This window comes from Theropithecus gelada, chromosome 9, assembly GCF_003255815.1.
Source record: "Theropithecus gelada isolate Dixy chromosome 9, Tgel_1.0, whole genome shotgun sequence".
Lineage (NCBI taxonomy): Eukaryota > Metazoa > Chordata > Mammalia > Primates > Cercopithecidae > Theropithecus > Theropithecus gelada.
Window position 1 is genome coordinate 129,233,212 of NC_037677.1, and position 22,598 is coordinate 129,255,809.

The 22,598-nt window shown below is 52.7% G+C and overlaps 1 protein-coding gene across 1 annotated transcript in view; it reads left to right on the top strand.

Moving 5' to 3' along the window:
- Positions 1–22,598, top strand: part of INPP5A (inositol polyphosphate-5-phosphatase A) — a 216,879-nt gene that overhangs the window by 153,889 nt on the left and 40,392 nt on the right. The window contains exons 5-7 of the mRNA XM_025397606.1: positions 2,814–2,877; positions 10,493–10,596; positions 21,667–21,719. Of these exons, the coding sequence (XP_025253391.1) occupies positions 2,814–2,877; positions 10,493–10,596; positions 21,667–21,719 (221 nt within the window). The remainder of the gene's footprint in view (positions 1–2,813; positions 2,878–10,492; positions 10,597–21,666; positions 21,720–22,598) is intronic.

The window sequence follows — 22,598 nt, forward strand, 5'->3', positions numbered from 1 at the left end:
ACCCAGCGGCAGCTCAGCAGGGCATGTGGCCTGGGGCCAGGGACCAGAGAGGGCCCGAGGACAGAGCCCCATGTCAGGCACACAGGTTCTGCCACCTCCTGGCTTCCCTGTGGAGGCAGAGACGCTGCCTGCTGTGCCCTAGACCCACCTGCAAGAGGAGAGGAACTGCACTGTGTCCCCCTCGGGTGTCCTTCATCCTTGTCCCCCAAACAGAAGGGCCCTGTCATCTGTCGGCTAGCCTGGGGGCTCCCATCTGGGTGGTGGCCAGGATGCAGGGCTGGGAGGCCCATGGCTGCCCCACAGCTTTGGGTTCTCCCACTGAGGTCTGGCACTCAGGAATGTGCACGTGTGTGTGTGTACTCGCACCTGCCACCCGTGCCGGGTGGAGGCAGCACGTGTCCCTGCTCCTCCCTGTGGGCATGTCCCCTTCCCAGTCAGACACAGCAGAGACAGGAGGCAGAGGTCACCATGGCTTCAGTGCACGGGGCTCAGGCTTGCCAGCTGGCCTCTCTTTTTAGGAGTTTAAATGCACTCCTTGAAGTGTGTTCTGTCAGAGGACAGCTGTGTCATCCTCAAGGTGAAACACTGTTTTCTGGTGAGGTGTCCATGTGGCCAGCTTCCCGGGGAGCAGGACCATCACCCTGGCCCGCTGTGTGCTGCACACGCCCTAGGAGCAGGAGCTGCACAGCCTCCAGGGAGCTTCCCATGTTGTGGGGTCGGCATCAAACCAGAGACGGCCTAACAGGTCCCAGAGAGCTGACCCAGGGGCCCAGGGGGCTGCGGACAGGGACCTGGCCAGAGTTACTGGCACGCTTGGCCCTCAGCAGGCCCAGAACATAGGTCCCCTCACTACGCACTGTGCCCAGCGCCCTACGCCTCTGCGGGAGCAACGACCTCCTGACACCCCAGTGTGGTGCACCTTCCTACAGCCCTGCCCCCAGGACAGCCACCCCAGGACCAGTCGTCAGGGAGGGAGCAGCAGTTCCCTGGGAACTGCAGAGCCCGAAGTGTGTGGGAAGTTTAGCTTGGGCCTTGGAATTAGGTGATGCTCAAGCATTGCCTTTGTCTTTCTCAGAGAGACAGTAGCCCTGCAGCCCCGCAGGACAGCATCTCAGCAGGAGGTCCATGCTGGGGCGCTCAGAACTGCAGGGTTGTGGGGTCATGGTTCTGCCCAAAACAAAGCAAGAGTGCATGAGTGTGTGTGTGTGCAAGTGTGTGAGTGTAAGTACACGTGACAAATGAGTTCGTGTGTGTGACCAAGTGTGTGTGTGCATGAGTGCGTATGTGCACAAGTGTGAGTGCATGGACTGCAAGTGTAAGTGCATGTGAGTGTGCATGTTAGTGCAGGTGTGTGCGTGTGCGTGTGCAAGGGTGTGAGCAAGCACATGTGAGTGCATGAGTGCGTGTGCATGTAAGTGCATGTGAGCAAGTGCCTGTGTGGGCATAAGTGTATGTGTGCAAGTTGTGCGAGTGCCTGAGTGCATGTGCACAAGTGTGTGAGTGTACACAAGTATGTGCACGAGTGTGTATGAGTGTGTTAGTGTGTGTGTGCAAGCGTGTGGTGTGCGTGTGTGGACATGACTGCACGAGTGTGTATGAGTGCGTTAGTGTGAGTGTGTGCAAGTGTGTGGTGTGCATGTGTGGACATGACTGTGCACGAGTGTACAAGTGAAGCCTTAGAATGAGGTGATGCTCGGGTGTTGCCCTTGTGTTGCCCACAGGCTCACACAGAGACAGTGAGGGATGCACGGCACCCTGTGCTTTCAGCTCTCTGAGGACAGGCCCTGTTCGGAGTGCAGAGTTGGGGTTAGAGCCCCCAGTGGCTAAGAGTCTCTTCGCTGCAGGAGGTCCTGTGTGACATGGTCACAGTTGGGCTCCCTGCGGGCAGCCCCTGCCCTCCATCTGCAGCTGTGCCCATGTGCCCTCCTCTCTGGCCCACCTGGCACTGCCCCTTCAAACTCTCCCCTGCTTTGTCCCAGCACCTGCCACCCGCTCAGGGCACACAGCTATCTCCTATGAGATAGATTTGTTTGTTAAGTCAGGTTTATAAAGGTCTAATGTATAGACGGTGAGATTCGCCCTGTTTGGGGTATAATTTAGTGAGTTTTGACAAAGGCAACCACTGCAACCCAGTGTAGAATATTCTGATCACCCCAGAGTTGCACCAGGCCCCGTGTTGGGGTTGCCAGATTTAGCAAAAGAAAAAAATACACAGAAATAATATACACGTCAATATGAACACACTGCTGCACGTAGACACAGGTTCACTTGTAGAAAATACGACGTGAAACCTGAAGTTCGGATCAACAAGTCACTGTCTGTGTAGTGTCCATTGACCCAGCCCTGTGGCACCCGGCCCCGTACTTTTGCCTTCTCTGGTGTGGAGAGCAGGGGCCCCTGTGCTCTGCACCTGTCTGGCTAATTTGTGAGTGGGAGACACTGGCGGCTCCTGGAGCGATGGGGCAGGGTGGGGCTGGGCGCAGTGGAGCTGATGGTTGGGGGCCCCGGGACGAAGCTGAGCATCAGTGCTGGGAAGGGTCTGGTCCACTCAATGCCCAGCCTGCGGGACCTGCGCCCCTGCTGGAGCCAGCACTGGCTGCACGGCTCACCGCGTGCTTGGAGCTTGGTGGAGTTTGGGTGTTCGCAGGTTTCCTCTGCTTGACGTCTTGTGCCTCAGTAATTGTGATTAAATTACAACTGGTTAAACTCTTGCCCTAGCTAGTTTAAAAGAGCTTTTATTTATTGTTAAAAACGATGCTTTAGAAATATTCCTAGCACCAGTCTCTCATTTGATTTCTCTTTTTGCTCTACAGGCACTAGGAAGCTTTTATTTTCTTCATGAATCCTTAAAAAACATCTACCAATTTGACTTTAAAGGTAAGACTGCGTGCCGTCTTCTGGGATTTTGTCTCGGCGCTCACCCCTCCTGGTGTCTGGCTTCCCCAGGCCCCTCCTGCCCTGTCTCCGTGAATGGCCACTGTGGGCTGGGTGTCCTGAGCCACTGGCCAGAGGTCACTCCAGGGGCCTCCTGGACCTGGTCTTGAGACCCCGTGGCCGTCCCACACTGGCTCCCTGGCAAGGCTCTGGTGGGGACCTGGCTTTCCTAGTGTTAAGAGGAAGGAATAGTTTGTTTCTGTGTTCCCCTCCAGTGTGAGAAAATGAAACGCGAATAAGAGGGTTGCATGTTTCAGAAATAAGAACAGGCAGGGACAGTCCTCCGTGCCATGAGCAGTGTCCCTGTTTGATGGTCATATGCTGTGTGTCTTCATGGAAAAGACTTGCCCTGAGACGCTCCACTGACACGAGCTGTCCCCTCCTGTTCATTTCTTTGTTGGGGGCAGGTATGTGACCTAGGCTGGGTGTGGGGCTTCCCTGCGTGCTCCACACGGCCTGGGGGTGTTTGTGCCATGACTTCCTGTCTGATGCTTGTCGTTTCCTGCTGTGTGTGAGTCCTCGGAACCCCCGCAGCCTCCAGAGCAGATCACACCCATGTGAAGTACCTGCACGCTGTGGTAACTGGAGCCACAAACGATATCATTTCGCTCAGATTCCGTGTTTGTGCTCCCCCGGGAGACGGAGCGCCTCATGTGAAATTGCGCAGCAGTCTCATCTCAGTTGCTCGAGTGGCGATTTCATTGATGATGAGAGCAAGATTCTGGCTGGCAGATTGATTTCTCACTGCCCTGTTACCTGAAGATCTTCAGATCCTTCCACATTCAGATCCTTCCCCATTCTAGCATCCGAGCCCTCCTACAAGGCCCGTGGCAGGATCGGCCACACAGAATCGCAGGAGCCGGCCGGTGGCGCTCTTCACTGCGTTTCAGGAGACAGGGCACCTGCGTGCTGTGTGCGCAGGCACGGAGTGGCCGGCGAGAGTGGGGAGAGAGGGCGCTCAGACGCAGCATGTGCCGCAGGAAGCTGCAACCAAGGAGCTTGTGTGTCAGGCTTCACCGTGCTGCAGATCTGCATAGCTTTTCTGTTTCTCAGTAGCCATTTGAATACCTGTTTTACTACCAAGTTAAATCAGTCGTGAAGTGCCTGGTGACCCTACAGTGTATTTAAAACTCTACGTGAGATGCACACTTCACTCTCGCAGAACTTTCCCCAGGGCCCTCCATGTGGCCAGACTAACAAGAACAACGTGAGGAGTGGGCAGCGAGTGCGTCCTGAGCGTGTGGTGTATCAGGAAGGCGTGCGGACACTGGAGATGTGTGGTCGCGGGAGACGTGAATGCGGGAGGTGTGCGGTCGCAGGAGGCGTGTGGATGCTGACGATGTTCTCAGTGCCCCGCATGGCAGATGTTGCTGCTGATGCTCAGAGCAGTGCGGGGCCCTCGGACTGGGGGGTCAGGCTGGGGAGTTGGGCTCGGGGGTCAGGCCCAGGGATCAGGCTGGGGCCTCGCCGGGCTGGGCAGTTGGGCTCAAGGGTCAGGCTGGGGGCTCAAGGCTCTGAGAAGGACTCAAAAAGAAAACTAGAAATCAGGAACAGCACCAGAAAGGAAGCAGTGGCTCATCCGCGCATGGGCTGAGGGAAGAATCATGGGTGTTAGAAACTTCACAAACTGAAAAGCAAGGAGAAATGAGAATAAATTTGAAAACAGAAGAAAATGGCCAAGACCAGTGGAACAGCGACAACAGGTGCAGCTTGTAAAGGGAACCCCAGTAGGAGTAGAAAGAAAGGAGCAGAAGGAGGATTTAACGTAGTGATGGTTTAGAACTTTCCAAACTTGTAACTGACACCAAACCACAGATCCAGAAAGCTCAGTGAATGCCAACACCAAGCAGGATAAATGCCAGAAAGTCGACCCCCGGCCACCTTGTATTGAAACTGCAGAAATTCAAAGAAAAAAGAGAAAATCTTGAAAGAATCCAGGAGATTCCTTATAGGCGAGGTGATTGCTTACGTATAAAGGAACAAGGATAAGAATTACATTGGACCTTTTCCCAGAAACCATGCAAGAAGGAAGAGAGTAGTGTGAAATATTTACAGCATTATAAGAAGAAAAATATCAACCTAGAATTCTATATTCAGAAAAAAAAAATTATTCTTCAAAAGTAAAGAAAATTGACTTTGTCAGATAAGAAAAAATTGAAGTTATTTGTTGCCAGTAGACCTGCCTTACAAGAAATGCTAAAAGAAGTTCTTCAACAGGAGGAAATACCATATGGCCCAGAAACTCTGGTTTACCTAAAGAAAGAAAAAGTATGAGAGAGGGAATAAGTGAAGGTAAAATGAAATGTATTTTTCTTACCCTTAATTGATCTAGCAGATAACTTTTGTTCAAAGTAATAACAGCCACCATATATTGATTAACTGCAGCTTATGGGTAAGTGGAATGAATAACAGAAATGTTATAAGGACAGGAGGGAGGAATTTGGGGTACTGTGTTATAAGAAACCTGTACTATCATTTTAAGGAATATAGTATTATTTAAAAGTGGACTTGGATTAGTTATACATGTATATTGTGAACTGGAAACCACTAAAAAACTTTTTAAAAGAAGTATAACTGATGTGTTAAGAGAGGAGAGATAATGGCACCGTATAAAATGCCCAATAAAAGCCAGAGAAGGCAGAAAAAGAATGGGACATCCCAAAGATACAAAGAACGAAGGCAATAAATAGAAAACTTACAAATATAGTAGATATTGGCCGGGCGCGGTGGTTCAAGCCTGTAATCCCAGCACTTTGGGAGGCCGAGATGGGCGGATCACGAGGTCAGGAGATCGAGACCATCCTGGCTAACACGGTGAAACCCCGTCTCTACTAAGAAATACAAAAAACTAGCCGGGCGAGGTGGCGGGCACCTGTAGTCCCAGCTACTTGGGAGGCTGAGGCCGGAGAATGGCGTGAACCCGGGAGGCGGAGCTTGCAGTGAGCTGAGATCCGGCCACTGCACTCCAGCCTGGGCTACAGAGTGAGACTCCGTCTCAAAAAACAAACAAACAAACAAACAAACAAAAAAAACAAATATAGTAGATATTACTCCAACTATATCAACGACTCCTTTAAATATGAATGGTCTAAATACACCAATTAAAGGACAGAGACTGTCAGAGTGGATTTAAAACAAATATACCCAACTATGTGTTGTCTTCTAGAAACCCATTTATATAAACACCTAAAGATTAATAGATAAGGGATGGAGGAAGGGATACTGTTCTAACATGAATCAAATGAAAACTTAGATGGGCCAAAAGAAAGTTGGAGGAGCCATATTAATTTATAGCATCAAATGCTTATATTAGAAAAGCAGAAAGATCTAAAATCAATTATCTAAGCTTGTACCTTAGGAAACTAGAATAAGAAAAGTAAATTAAACCAAAAGCTGGTTCTTTGAAAAAAATCAATAAAATGGATAAACCTCTAGCCAGACTAAGAAAAAAAGACACAAATTATTAATATCAGAAATTACCAGAATAGGCAGGGCAGACTTTAGAGCTAGGAAAGTTTTCAGCAGTAAAGAGGGTCTTTACATCATGATAAAAGATCAGATCTCCAAGAATACGTAACAATCCTTAATATCTAGGTGCCTAACAACAGAGTGTCAGAATACACAAGGAGAAAACTAGTAGAACTGCCAAGAGAAACAGATGAATGAGACTTCAACACCCTGTATCAGGAATGAACAGATCTGCCAAGCATAAAATCAGGAAAGACATAGTTTAACTCAACAGCACCATCAAACAAATTGATCTAATTGACATTTATAGGATACCTCATCCAGTAACAGCAGAATATACATTTTTGTCAAGCTCACATGGAACATTCACTAAGACAGATCACATTCTGGGCCGTAAAACACACCTTTACAAATTTAAAAGAATAGAAACCATATACAGCATGCTTATAGATTACAATGGAATTAAACTAGAAATCAGTACCAGAAAAGTAGCTGGAAAATCCCCAAATACTTGAATATTAAACAACAAATATCTAAATAACATATGAGTCAAAGAAGTCTCAAGAGAAATTTAAATATATTTTGAACCAAATGAAAATGTGAATACAACTTAACATTCGTGGGATATTAGAACAAGTAATGTTTAGAGGGAAATGTATAGCATCAAATGCATATAAGGAAGAGCTAAAAAGAAAAAACGCCAAGAACAAAGGAAGAAAGAGCTAAAATCAATTATCTAAGCTTCTACCTTAGGAAGCTAGAAGAAGAAAAGAAAATTCCAAGTAAGCAGAAGAAAAGAAATAATGAAAATTGGAACAGAAATCAACAGAATTGAAAACAGGAAATCAATAGAGAAAATCAACAAAACCAAAAGCTGCTTCTTTAAAGAGAGCAATGAAATCGATAAACCTCTAGCCAGACTAAGAAAAAAAGAGAGAAGACACAAATTATTAATATCAGAAATTAGAGAGGGACCATTACTGCTGATCCTGTGGACATTTAAAGGATAATAAAAGAATATCATTAATTTCTGCCTATAAATGTAATAACTGAGATGGGCCAATTCCTTGAAAGACACAATCTAAGAAAACTCATGCAAGGAAAACTAGATAATCTGAACAGGCCTATAGCTATTAACTAACATTGAATAAGTAATTAATAACCGCTAAAAAAGAAAGCACTAGACCCAGATGGTTTCACTGGTGAATTCTATCAGGCATTTAAGGAAGACATTATACAAGTTCTCTACAATCTCTTCCAGAAAATACAAGCAGAGGACAAACATCCTAAATCATTCTATGAGGCCAGCATTACCCTAATACTAAAACCAGATAAAGACATTACAAAGAGAAGGAAAACTATGAACTGTAAACAAAAGTGCTCAACAAAATTCTCAACAGGCAGTTATATACTGTGACCAACCGAGATTTACTCCTGGTATACAGGCTGGTTCAGCATTTAAAAATCAATTAATGTAATTCATCACAGCAACAGGCAAAAGAAGGAGAATCCCATGATCATAGAGTAGATGCAGAAAAAGCATTTCACAAAATCCACATCTCTTCATGATTTGAAGAACGCTCCCAGCCAACTAGGAACAGAGGGAACTTCCTCAACTTGGTAAAGCTCCAAAAATCCTACAATGAACACCGCACTTAATGAGAAGTTAGATGCTTTTCCTTCGAGATCGGGAACAAGGCAGGGATGCCTCCTCTCGTGCTTCTCTTCAACATCTTACTGAAAGTCTTAGATAATGTAATAAGACAAGAAAAGGAGATAAAAGCCATATTGATGGGGTGATGGGAGATAGAACTATTTCTGTTCTCAGATGATACGATTTTGTCAAGAATCTCAGAGTCAGCAATAACAACAGACAAACCTGGTACTAATCAGCAATTATAGCAACATTGCAGGATGCAAAATTAATATACAGAAATCAGTTGCTTTCCTATATAGCAGCAATGAACTGGTGGAATTTTAAATTAAAAACATAATACCATTTACTTAAGCACACACCAAACGGAAGTACTTAAGAATAAATCTAACAAATTAATACAAGATCTCTATGAGGAAAACTATAAAACTCTGATGAAATAAAGAAGATCTAGATAAATGGAGAGAGATTTCATTTTCATGGATAGTGCTATGGCTGCAATGTAGGTGCCCCCTACCCCCAAATTCATCTGCTGACCTAACCCCTAAGGTGATGCTGTTAGGAGGTGGGGCCTTGGGAGGCTGATTAGAGTGAGGTCAGAGCCCTCACAAATGGGATGGAAGCCCTCATGAAAGAGGCTGGGAGTTCATTTGCCCCTTTCACACGTGAGGACACACACAGGGCACCATCCGTGAGGAATCTCATCTCCTAGCACCCTGATCTTGGACTTCCCATCCCCCGAAACTAGGAGAAAGACACTTACTTTGTTTACAGACCACCCAGTCTATTTTACTGTAGCTGCCCGGTGGACTAAGACAGATGGGACAACCCAGTACTGTCAAGGGTTCAGCTCTTCCCAACTTCAGCTATAGATTCAACACAGCCCCAGCAAGGTGTGTCATGCCATTGACAAGCTGACTGTAAAGGTTATGTGGAAAACAAAATACCCAGAATAGCCCAGAGATTTGAAGAAGAAGAGCAGAGTCAGAGCCTGCACTTCCCGACTTCAAGACTTGCTGTTCTGCCTTGTAGGTGAATGGGCCAAGCAGGCTGTGGCATGTCAGCTCCACGGGGTGCTGTTTGGCGATAAAAAGAAGTGAGCTTTGAAGCCGTGAGAAGACACGGAGGAGCCTGACATGCCTGCTACCAATGAAAGAAGCCAACCTGAAAAGGCTACACACTGTGTGATTCCAACTCTGTGACACTCTGGAAAAGGCAGAACTGTGGAGACAGTGAAAGGATCCGTGGAGTCTAAGCTCCGAGTTTAGGGAACGGCCTCTATTTAATATTCTGTCCATGCTCCATAAGTCGCTGAAACATCTCATGCTGTCTCCTGTCCATGAGGCACCTGCATCCAGGACTGTGCACCTAGGGCTGGGCCAGGTCACAGCACCCAGGGCCAGGTCAGAACACAGCACCCAGGGACGGGCCAGACCACAGCACCCAGGGCCGGGCCACACCACAGCACCCAGGGCCAGGCCACACCACAGCACTCTGTTTTTGCCTGGGACTCCTGCCCACCCCAGTGGTGACCCAGTACCTCGGCCCACAGTGCCATGGTCCTCAGGTTGCCCCCTCTGTCCCTCCTGCCACAGTGGGGTGGATAATACCCCAGAAACTGCAGTTTGGAGCTGCTTGTGGGACACAATACACTGCCCCAAAGTGGTCTCCAGGAACCTCCTTGACACCCATGAGTGTCACCTCAGTGACCTAGGAGCCATCCTATGGCATCTTGCAAAGAGGCCAGCGGCCACCTGCCCACCGGGCCCAGCAGGAGTTTGAGGAATGGATCCCTGCCATCCTTGATCATACCCCACCATGGGTATGGAGCTACCTGTCCATAAAAAGAAAGACCGAGGCCTGGTTGTGAACAATAGTGAGACCGGCCCTGGCCACGGGCGGGCCTGTGTCCCTGGGCCTGGCCTATCCACTGGGGGCTCCAGGGAGGTGCCAAACAGCCACTGGCAAAGCCCATCTGGGAGGCACCCTGCCGCGAGCTGCCTCTCTCACCGTCACACACAAACCTCTTCCCTGGAATATGAGTGATGGAGGCTGGATACGGGGAGGAAATCAATGTTATTAAATAAATTCATGTGAAGGTCTGAGTGAATGGTAATTCTGCAGCCCTCTTAAATATATTCACGGGTTTAAAAGAGGATGCCAATTAGCTCCTGTAAATCTGCAGGCTGGGGGCTCTCGGGGGATCATGGAGTGGAGCGTCAGATTTCAGGTCATGGGAGGGAAATTTATGAGCCACAGGCATGGAGCAGCCAGCCACCGGGGGTCTGTTCAGGATCGGCGCCCTCGTCGGGGCCTCCTCTCGGGGGCCTCCCTTGCTCCCATCGGGCTGCATGCAGGGCAGAAACAGGTTGTGCTCCAGGCTGGTTGGTGGGCACAACGATGGGATAGTCACCTCATCCTTCTGGTCTCTTCCAGCTAAGAAGTATAGAAAGGTCGCGGGCAAAGAGATCTACTCGGATACATTGGAGAGCACACCCATGCTGGAGAAGGAGAAGTTTCCGCAGGACTACTTCCCCGAGGTGCGTAGTGAGGCTTTCTTACCAACGGGTTTGCTTCCCAGAGTGAGCCCGTCAGAAGCGACACTGAACACGGAATTTTCGCATTGCACTGTTGCTGGTCGCAGCTGCCTGTTGTTACCTCTGATAATCCGTCTTCCTGGGAGTCCAGCCTCCTGTGGTTGGTCTGGGCTGTCACATGTAAGGGCAGTGAGAATCTAAGGCATTAGCACCACAGCAATCAGTAAATTCCTGAATCCTCATATCCACGAAAAAGAAGCTTCGCCAAAAGATGTAGGAAAATTATTCAGCTCCCCTGGCGTGCACCTGGGGTCCCCTGCACGCCCAGCTGGGAGAAGGTGGGCTGGCTGGTGGTAACCAAGACAGTGGCTGACGGTCGCGTGTGCCCATGGTGTGAATGTGGGGCAGGGGCACGGTCCCGTGTCCGATACGGCCTTGGTGGTTGCACCAGGCTGCAAGCAGCAGGGTCCCAGCAGTGATGCATGCGTCACACGGAGAGTTTAGAATCAAAATGTGTGGAAGGCATCTGTCATCTCACTGCCAGACGGTGTTGATAAGAAATTGGTGTTTCCTTCTGGCCGCCATGCTCTTTTGCTGAGCTGTGTGTGTGCAGCTGTTGCTCTGTGCACGTGATCTTTGGGTAAACCTCACACGCGGCATTGTCGGTGTCTGCCTCGCTGTGTAGTTAACCTGTCGAGGCAGCGTTTGCTGCTTTGCCCTTCCTAATCTGCTAAATCACAGTGGGGTGCAGGCACCATGGCCAGAAGCAGCCTGGGCACTGAGGCAGGTTTGGGGGCATCCAGGTACCGTGGCCAGAAGCGGCCCGGGCACTGAGGCGGGTTTGGGGGCGTCCAGGCTGTGATATAGGAGCTCTCGTCCGGACCTGTCTGCGCGGCCAGCCCCAAGAAGGATTGCTCCGCAGTCCTGTCTCCACGAGAGTCGTGCAGGCTGAGGCTGCTACGGAGCTGACTTCCAGCAAGGCCACAACTTTATTAACTTGCTTTATGGCCCACACCTTGAGTGAGGGACTGTGGCCGCCCCGTGAAGGATGGGGCGCTCCTGTCACCCTGTGGCTCGGCCTCCTCATCCATCTTCCCTAGGCCAAGGACACCGTGTCAGTGGGCCAGCCTCCCGTCCTCGGTCCTGCTTCCGGCACCGCCCACTTGCCTCCCTCTGCTCCGGGTGTCCTGCGGTTGGAAAAGGACACACAAGGAAGCTCCGTGGTCTTCTCCATGCACAGTCGCATCCCTGGGTCATGATAGCCTCCCTGAAGGGGCTGCCTGTGGTGCAGGCCCATTGGAAGGGCAGGGTGGCAGCTGTGGTTCCCCTGGAGAGCCTGTGAGCTGAACTCTGGCCTCTCTTGAACTCAGCCAAGGCTCTCATCTCAGAGTGACCGGAGACAGACTCAGGGCCCTTTGTGGGAAGCATAGGTGCTGGGGGGGCCTGGGCTGGGCAGGGCCATGTGCTGCTATTTGATGGCATGAGGAGAGCAGCTGTGGGCGACCGGGCTGGTCCAGGCAGGGGCTGTTGACCCAGCACCTTGTCTCGGGACACATGTGACTGCATTGCTTTCCAGGGGCCGTGGCTGGACTAGGTGCTGCTGGGCTGTCCCCTCCTCACCAGGTGTCCACTTATTCACTGGGTCCTGTCCACCCTGGGTGGGGTAGGAGAGCCCACAGGGAGCCCCATAGTCCCTAGGGGTGAGGGCCGAGGTATGTCGTGAGGGGCCAGGGGCCACAGGGTCTGCCAGGGTGGGAAGCTCAGGGGCAGCGGGCCGTCAGTAAGGAACAGATAGTCTAGGGTCCTCCCAGGCAGCCACACAGGCTCTGACCCTTCCGTACCTCAGCCCCGCCCCGAAGCAGCGGAACCTCCTTCTTGCACCCACACCTCAGGCTTCTCTCCTGGACCCAGCAAGTGGGGAGTGAGGCCGGGGCCCAGGCTGAAGTTGGGCAAGGTCTGGGGGCCTCTGCTATGACTTTGCCACCCTTTGGAGGGTGGGTGCCCCGGCAGGGGTCTGAGTGTGGCCCCTGGCCTTGGTCCCTGACGCCAGTACTCTGAGTCCTCTGTGATGCTAGGGGCCTGCTGGCGTGGGTCTCTGGAGGGCGTAGCATGGGGGGCTGCCCCTCCCCCAGGAAGAGCAGCCTCAGCCCCGGTTTGTATAGAAACTCCAGCCCCCAGCCTGGGTCCAGCCCCTTCCCGCCTGCCGTGGACCTGGCTCCAGGGACTGCAGTGTTGTGTCCACAGGCAGAGGAGAAGGCAGATTCTGGGAGGCAGACGATTCCTGGGAGGAACAGGCGCCGAGCCTGTGTGTGTGGACCCGTCTCTCCCCTGGGAGAGCAGCGTGTTGCTGTCCGTGGCCTGGTGGTCAGCTGCTCAGCAGATCTTCGTGGCTGCTGGTGCCTGGGACGGGGGGCCAGCCCCTGCCCTGGGCCAAGGCCTCCCTGTGGGTCAGGGCCAGGCCTGCCACGTCATCGTCTTAGAAATCCTCCCGGGACCCGTGTGTTTGATGGTCTGCAAAGGTTTTCCGACGTTTCCTCTTCCCTGGTAAATTAACAAAAGGAAACTTATTTTAAAAACTATAAGCTTCTTATGTTCTGTCCGTAGTGTGGGTTTTTAACCCCACAGAGCCTGTGTGGCGCCCCGTGTCCCTGCTGGAGGGAGGAAGGAGGAGGGAAGGGTCTGGGGAGCCATGGGGGTCCCAACCTGGCAGCCCAACCCGGCCCGCCCCTCCCTCTGTGCCTCTGCGCCCGACCTCTTGCTGTGTGTGAACACATTTTGGAGGAAGGAACTAGTTTCAGACTGATTTCTCTTTCTTTTATTACCGTCACTTAAGGGTAATCTAAATGTAATTACCTCGATGGGGGTATAATGCAGTCTCGGGTAAGTACGGCCGCCGCAGAAACTAACAAAACTTTCTCTGCTGATTTATGGATGCTTTTGGCTTGGTATGAATTTCAGATGATGCCTCTGGGAGCCACACTCCAGATAATGTGAGGCCATTTTTAAAAAGCAGATTTGTGTAGTCGATCAGGGCGAGTCATTTTTTTCCTTTTGCCCGTAGTGAGAAATTGGTTGTTACCATAGATCACAGGGCCGGCGGCAAGCTCTTATGAAAGATGAATTAATTCCACTAATGCTCTGAGCGGGCCTTCGGCGTGAGGGCTGTGTGGCGATAACCTCCCCGCAGCCGCTCTTTTCTCGGTGGCGATTTATGCCGTCTTTTAGTGGATGAAACCGGCTGGAGCCGCTATCCATCTGCCGGCTGAAGGAACCCTATTAATGGGCCTGAGAGAGACTTCATGTCGTCAGGTGAAGGATGTGCCCCACCCCCACGTGATGTGGTGTCATTTCTGAGGTGAAAACCTCTCTGGGAGTAGAGGAGCCCACATGGGCCGGGGGGCGGCCACCTCAGGAGAGCGGAGCCACAGCCGTCCCATCTGCAGGCTCCTGAGGGCTCCCAGAGCGAGGGCTTTGAAGGTGGCCGGTGATCCCGCATACAGCCTGAGATGGAGGAGACCCCCAGCCCTGGCCATACACCCTCTGCTTCCATTTGCCGTGGCCTGAGCAACAAGTATGTATATCCAGAAGCTTCTGGGGTCTTCCTGAGTCCTGAGCATGTGAGCGGTGGCTGAGGCCCCAGGATGCCTGTCTCTGCCTCCCAGCACTTCCTGGCCCTGCTCCGGAGGACGGTGTGGGGTGTGGGGTGTGTCCACCTCGGGCTGGGGTGCTCAGGTGCGCCCGTTGGGGTGTGGCCTCTGGGAGGGGCCCCTGAACCTGCTGATGACTCTGGGGACCTCCTTCCTCTTGGGCCACCCCACCCCAGCCCTGGCTGCATGCTCGGGGCTTGGCCAGCAAGGGGAGTGAGGCATCAGGAAGTGGGGAGTTCAGTGCAGGAATTGGGGCGGTGGTTCCAGTTCTGGTTCTTTCTCCAAAGAGCTGGCGGGTTCAGGCCCATTTTCTCGCTGGGGAAATGAGGGCAGTGCCTGTCCTGAGTGCCGGCGGGGCCACTAAAGGGTGCATGGGACACCCTCTGTGAGGACTCTCCCCGCACCGCACATCCCACCCTAAACCCAAGGATGTGACTGCACCTGTAGCCACGGGCCATGGAAGTGTCAGGACACTGTGGGCTGTGGCTTCGTGTGTTCCTACTGTAAAATCCTTGGAAACCTAGTCTTAGCACAATCGTAGCTGCTCTGATGAGCTTACCTCAAAAGGAACTTATTTTCTACAAATACTTTAGCAAATAGTTGGTTATGATAATATACTGTTAAATTTTCTGAGATTCATTTGCAATTTATTTTAAAATCTTAAATTAGAATCCTAAAGTTACAGATATTACCAATTTATATTATTCAAAAATAACATTGTTTTTTGTTTTATTTGTTCAGTCTATGGATAATTAATGTTGAAAAAAATTCTCCATTACTGTGGAAAATTTAAAAATCTAAAAAAACCAAGAGGTACACACATGCACATAGATTCAAGACACACAAACACACACCTTAATTAACACAAATAATTGAAAACTCAGGAGAATAATAATTAATTTTGGTTCAAAAATTTACAAATGCCTTCCATTTTTAATGGAAGTAAAACTGTTGACGGTTATAGCAAATTCTAGGTAAAAACCTGGTGTGCTCAGTTTGGGGTTTCTGCTGTACCTGTCAGAATTCAGAGGCGTGCGTGCAGGGAGGTGCTGTGTCCCTGTGTCCCGGGTCCTACTGCCTGTCTGGAAGCAGGATAGGCAGTGCCTGGGCACAGGTCTGCCACACGTGGGAAGTGCCTGCCCCTGCGTGCCACGGAGCACCTTTGCTGTCTCGTTCCACAATGTACTCTGGGTCTCTGGCTCCAGCACTCTGGGGCTCTGGCTCCAACCAGCGGGACCAAGACCCAGCCTCATGGGCTGTCCCAGCAGGGGATGTGGACAGCGCCTGTGCCCAGAAAGTGGGCTGTGAGGTGCTTGGGGTGGGCTGGGGCTCACATTTACACAGGGGTGACTGTGGGCTTGGGGAGTGGCAGGGGCACTAGCGTGAGTCTGGACATGGGAGCTGGCAGAGGGCATCTGCCAGTGCTGGTTAGGAGCAGCCTCCAGGTTCCCTGCCCCAGTGCTGGTTAGGAGCGGCCTCCAGGCTCCCTGCCGAGCCCACACACCGGGGTTGGGACTCCCCTCCCTCCCGTTGGGTGCCCCCCACCCTTCGGACTCACCATTTCTCCCAGAAGAGCTGGCCCTGATTGTCTCACAAGGCCAGCTTCCCCTGCAGTCACCCCTGTGACTTGGTGCAGGCAGACACCTGTCCCGGTCACTTGGTGATTGCATCGACGAGGACAGATCCAGGTTCTTGTGGTCGTTGTCCGCTGGCGAGGACATGGCTCTGGGCTCTTGCACTTGTCAGCCGTGCCTCCTGCACAACCCTGTGCCCGCGGTGTCCGTCTTCCCGTTCATGTTGACCACAGGTTTCTCACCCGCCAGCCGGAGGCCCCTGATGGAGTCGGTTTCTGGGGAACTGGCCCTCGACCGTCTGCACACACAAGCGGCTTCAGCCCCCCTACACACGAGGCTTCATCCCCAGACACACATGCAACTTCTCCCCCACACACACGCGCGGCTTCACCCCCCCACACACACACAGCTTCACCCACACACACACACACACGGCTTCACCCCCCCACACATACAGCTTCACCCCCCCACACACATGCAACTTCACCCCCCCACACACACGCAGCTTCACCCCCCTACACACGCAACTTCACCCCCATACATACATGCAACTTCACCCCCACACATACACGCAACTTCACCCCCACACACACACGCAGCTTCACCCCCACACACACACACAGCTTCACCCCCACACACACACGCAGCTTCACCACACACATGTAATTTCACCCACACACACACACGCAGCTTCACCCCCACACACACGCAGCTTCACCCCCCTACACACACACGCAGCTTCACCCCCACACACACACGCAGCTTCACCACACACATGTAATTTCACCCCCACACACACACGCAGCTTCACCCCCACACACACACGCAGCTTCACCCCCCTACACACACACGCAGCTTCACCACACACATGTAATTTCACCCACACACACACACGCAGCTTCACCCCCACACACACACGCAGCTTCACCCCCCTACACACACACGCAGCTTCACCACACACATGTAATTTCACCCCCACACACACACGCAGCTTCACTCCCCCACCCACATGTAACTTCACCCCACACACACACGCAACTTCACCACCACACACACACACGGCCTCACCCCCACACACGTGGCTTCACCCCCTCCACACACGCGCAACTTCACCCCCCACACACACACGCAGCTTCACCCCCACACACACCCACACGCAACTTCACCCCCACACACACACGGTTTCACCCCACACACACACACAGCTTCACCCTCACACACACATGCAACTTCACCCCCACACAGACACGCATCTTCACCCCCCACACACAGGAGGCTTCACCCCCCCCACACACACACAACTTCACCACCACACATACACATGCAACTTCAACCCCCACACACACACAGCTTCACCCCACATACACACAGGGAACTTCACCCCCACACACGCGCGGCTTCACCCGCACACACACACATGCAACTTCACCCACACACACGTGGCTTCACCCCTCACACACATGCAACTTCACACACACGCAACTTCACACACACATGCGGCTTCAACCCCCCCCACACCCCACAACTTCACACAGACACACACGCGTCTTCACCCCCCCCACACACACACGCAAGGCTTCACCCTCACACACACATGTCGCTTTACCCACACACACATGTGGCTTCACCCACATACACACGTGGCTTCATCCCTCCACACACATAGCTTCATCCCCACACACACGACTTCACCCACACACACGTGGCTTCATACACACGCCACACACACGCACAGCTTCACCCCTCCACGCACACACACACAGCTTCACCCCCACACACGCAGCTTCACCCGCATGGGTTCTGAAGGCTCGGCCTGACCTCTGCAGCATCCGGTTCCCGAAGCATGTCAGGCCACCCAGTCCCCCGCAGACAGGAGGTGTCGAGGCACAGAAGATGAGCCGCTGGTGCTCTAGGGGAGTGGTTGTGTATAGAGACGCCTTGGCCTGCAGGGACAGTGCCTTTTCTCCTGGAAAGATGCCTGCCTCCCACTGTGACTATTAGAGGGGCCTCACCTATTTTACTGTAGATTTGTCACCAGTCATACGTCCAGCCTTCTCCCATGGCAGCCCCCATGGGATGAGAGCCCAGCCTTGGGCCCAATGACTGTGGCGTAAATCTGCCAAGGGACCATAGGTGCAGTTCTTAACCTCTGAGCCTCAGTTTCCCTTTCTGGTTGGCCTGAGGGTTGGGTGTGTGCCTGTGTGTCGGGTGCCAGCCCACAGCAACTACTGGTGCACAGAGCCACACCCTCGCAGCTGCCCGGCAACATGGGCTCTGTCCTCCCGTCCTTGTGCCTGAGGCCTCACAGCTGGAACTTGAACCCGGCAGCCTGCAGTCCTGTCTTACCCACTGCCTTGAGGCCCTGGATGCTGCTGGTGTGGATCATGTGCGTGGCTGGGCTGTAGGGGGTGGGTGGTGGCTGTTCCAGGTGGGCGGTCTCTCCGGAAAGCGCAGGCTGGATTGGGATGTGTGGAAGATGGAGGAAGGGCGTCTAGACAGGTGACAGGCAGCTTGTCTGGAGTGCGGGCTGAGTGAAGGGGAGACAGTCCAAGCATCAGGGGGTGTCCCAGTCAGCTGCACTGTCCGCAGGAGCATAGAGCCCGCTGTTGGGCATCAGCAGCACCACCTTCTCCCCACAGCTCAGCTTCCCACTGATGTGTTTCCATCGCAGACACAGTTACCTACGGGAAATGAACACAGAGGCTCCCCAGGGCACATGGCCTCCCTGAGAGAGGAGGCAGACATGTTTGGAATCAGAGACAAGCGTCTGGTGCAGCATGCAGGGAGCCCGTCACCCCGCCACCCCACCATAGAGCTCCGTGGGTCGTCTGGGCATGGCGCCGCGCAGCAGCCAGACCAGTAGCCTGGGGATGCCTTGGCCAGCCTCCAGGAGCTTTGGAGCAGCCCCTGTTGTTTGGCAAGCAGGGCGGCCTGAGCACGGCAGGGGATGTGGGCTCAGTACCAGGGCCAGCTCGTGGTGTGAGGACAGATCCTCCTCAACAAGTAGAGCCACAGCCTGGCTCCAAGTGCGTGGCCAGGCCGGGAGGAGTGTACAGGAAGTCTCTGTACCTTCTGCTCAATTCTTCTGGAAGCCTAAAGCTGCTCTGAAAAATAAAGCCTATTACTTCTTTAAAAGTCTGCTTACCTGGGGCCTGGGACTTTACAGGTGAGGGAAGAAGGACCAGCCCTGGAAGGAGGAAGCTGTGGACCCTGAGGGTGCATCTGTGGGTGCCTCAGTATCACTGGGGAGCAGAGACCCCAGACCTTTTATGATGCTGGGTGGGGCAGCCATGGAACTGCACAGGTGAGGAGGGGGGGCCTCTCACTCTTCAGGAGACTGTAAACCAAGAACGTCTGTGAGACGAGCAGACACCAGAATACAGATTCACCCTAAATACAGTTGATTTCGTGGGAAAAGCTGACAGACTTTAAGTATGTTTAAATTGCTCAAAGTGATAAGTGAAAGATAGGGTTCATTAAAAATGTTATTCAATTAAAACAGAAATAAAGCAAGAAAAGGGAATATGAAGAAGAACCTGTAGAAACATTAAACATTCTGCATTAGAAATTACAGAACAGGTTCTAGACTAGATGTGGTCAAAGAGAGAATCAGAGAATTAGACAATGTCATCAAGGAGTTCATCTAAACATAGCCAAGACAGACAAAGATTTGTGTGTGTTTGGTTGTTTGTATGTTTTTTATTTTTATAGGAAAGAGCAGTTAAAAGACATAAAGACTATTAAGAGGCTCAGATACACCCAAAAGTAAATTCCAGAAAGAAGCAATGGGGAGCAGTGGTGGAAGTGATAAGGGGAAATTTTTAGAAATTTAATTCCCCAGCACAATTTGGACACAGAGCAGGATATATAAAAATAAACCCGTACCTGCATGGCATTCAAGCTTCAGAATATTGATGACAAAGAGAAAAACTTTAAAACAGCCAGAGAGAGGAAAACGTACATTCAGAGGATTCACAGTTTGTGTGCTGGGGTGCCGCTTACAGCAGTGGTGGATCCAGAGCGCAGGGGAAGAACGCAGTGTGTGGGAAGGGTTGGCTGGCTTCAGCATCACCCCCATCAGCGTGTGGGGCTTGGAATTTCCCTTCTTGAGCATGGGTGGGAGCACTTAGGGAGGGGGAAGGGAGCGCTTGAGGTGGGGGCAGGCAAAGAAGGGCCTCACACCTGGGAATCCACAGCCCTAGAGCCCTGCCCAGGAGGGAGCTGGGGGGGATGCTGTGCTGGAGGGAGACGGGGAGAAGGAGACGGGGCTGCAGGGGCCACTGTGCCACCAGGTGCCACCAAGGCCAGGTGAGATGAAGGGCGAGTGTCTGTAGGAGTTTGCCTGTGGAGGCTGTGGTGACCTTGCAGAGAGCATTTGGGCAGCTGTTGTCCGGCACGTACGCATACTGGGGGAGCCAAGGGGTTCGGTGGCCCGTGGGGAGGTGGGGTCAAAGGGAGAGCCTCTGACCTCTGCACTCCCTGTGTTAGATAGAGGGAGTGCGCCATGCCGGACCCTTCCTTCACGGGTGTTTCGTCCGCAGTTAACTCCAGATTCCCATCTGCTTTCATCTCCTCGGCAGACCTCAGGGCGTGATGGAGGAGACAGGGTCTTCCCTGACCTGTTTTCCTTCTCCACCAGCCCGTGAGCACCAAGAACACCAGCCCCTGTCCACCGTCTGCCCCTGATGGTGCCAGGCCTGTGGCTGCTGCTGGGAACGGAATGGGTGGTGCCCTGCCCTGGTGGCTGCCATTCCCCTGCCACTGCCTGAAGCGCTTTGCTTTTTGGACCTTGGACTCGACTCTGTCAGCCTCCTCCCAGTGCCTTCTGTGATTTTCAAGGGTTTCCCAAGAGGCCTAGGCTGTGAAGCTCCCTGTTCTGCATGGCTGTTTAAATTAAAATTAATGCAGATAAAGTGGAATCTAAAATTCAGTTCTTGAGTCACATACTTCGCATGCTCAGTGGCCCTGGTGGCTGGCCACTGCTGTACTGGGTGGCCCAGCAGAGGAACCTGCTGTGGTGGGAGGTGAGAGGACAGGAGGGCCTCCATGCCATCTCGAGGGGAGCCCTGCCACCTCTTAAAGAACCCCCCTCTTTGGACTTTCATGCCGGTGACTGTTTCACCTTGAATTTGAGGAGTACTTTCAGACCAGAGCTCAGGCTCCACGATCGGTGGCTCTGCTGGGTGGTGGGGATCAGTGCGCGGCATCGGTGGGTGGGAGGTATTGGTGGGTGCGCGGCATCGGTGGGTGGGAGGCGTCGGTGGGTGGGAGGCGTCGGTGGGTGGGAGGTATCAGTGGGTGATGGGGATCAGTGCGCGGCATCGGTGGGTGGGCGGCATCAGTGGGTGGGAGGCATCGGTGGGTGGGCGGCATCAGTGGGTGGTGGGGATCAATGAGAGGCCACACACAGTCTTAGGGTGGGCAGCTTACCCACTGTCCAGGACGCCTGGCTGGGTGCAGCTACTCACGTCTTCCCTGTGGTCCAGCCGAGGGCGGCCCTGTGTGCCTCGAGCTCCCTGCTCAGCCAGCATCTGTGGTGACAGTGGTTTCCCTGCATCTGCTCTCACACCGGGGCACGGGGCTTACAAGCAGCAGGCTGGCACGTTTCTTCGTATCTTCCCCCCGCCCACCCCAGGCTGAGCATCACCAGCCCCTGCAGGCGTCTCTGTGCAAAGCCCCACTTGAGGACGGGTGCACAGCTCAGTTTTCTGTAGCGAGGCACCATCAGTGCTGAAAGAACACTGCTGTTTTTCGGTTGGAAAGCGTCTCCTGTGTCCCTTAGGTGTGTGGGACCCACGTGTTGCTCTTGCCTGCTTACTCCGGCTCATTCGTGTGACGTGTTTATTTTTCAGTGCAAATGGTCAAGAAAAGGCTTCATCCGGACAAGGTGGTGCATTGCAGACTGGTACGTGGTGTCTCTCTCTGCTTTGTCAATTTCCATAACATTTCTTACACTTTTATTAATCTTGCACAAGTGGCGTGTTCCCTCACACCTCATTGGAGGCTCTACTGATTTTGTGTGAGGACCCCCAGCTGCCTGACCCCCACCTGCCACTCTGACCTTTTTTGTTCACAGCGATGCGTTTGGGGCATTGTCACTGTTCCCTGTAAGTCAAACATCTGGGTGCCCAGTGCCCGTGGAGACACAGTGACGGCCCCGGTCCCTCCCCGCAGCTGGAGAGTTCTGCTGACCAGAGCCCGCTGCACAGGGAAGTCAGCAGGGAGGCCCCCTAGTACCGGCACCCCGTGGCTGCCCAGTGAGATGGTGTAAGAGCCGCCTGGCAGCCTGGTCTACCAGCAGGCCGAGCACAGACGTAGCGGAGCCTGTGTCTCATCCACGTATCCTCCGGCCTGGCCTTTCTGTGGTGAAGACGTTCTCGATGGCGCCGCCCCACCTTTTCTGCATGATAAGAAACAGAAACCTGTTACCTGCTTTCCTAAGGTGGCTTCCAGGTGGCTCCCCAGCCTGTCCCTCCAACCATCACATCTCGTTTGAATACTGTTTTTATTTTCCTCTCATGGATTTTCCAAAACTTCACTGCCTGATTATCTGCTGCTGTGTAACAGATCGTCCTAAACTTAGCAGCTTTAAAAAACACGTACGAGGCCGGGCGCGGTGGCTCACGCCTGTAATCCCAGCACTTTGGGAGGCCAAGATGGGTGGATCACAAGGTCAGGAGATCGAGACCATCCTGGCTAACCCGGGGAAACCCCATCTCTACTAAAAATACAAAAATTAGCCGGGCGCGGTGGCGGGCGCCTGTAGTCCCAGCTACACGGGAGG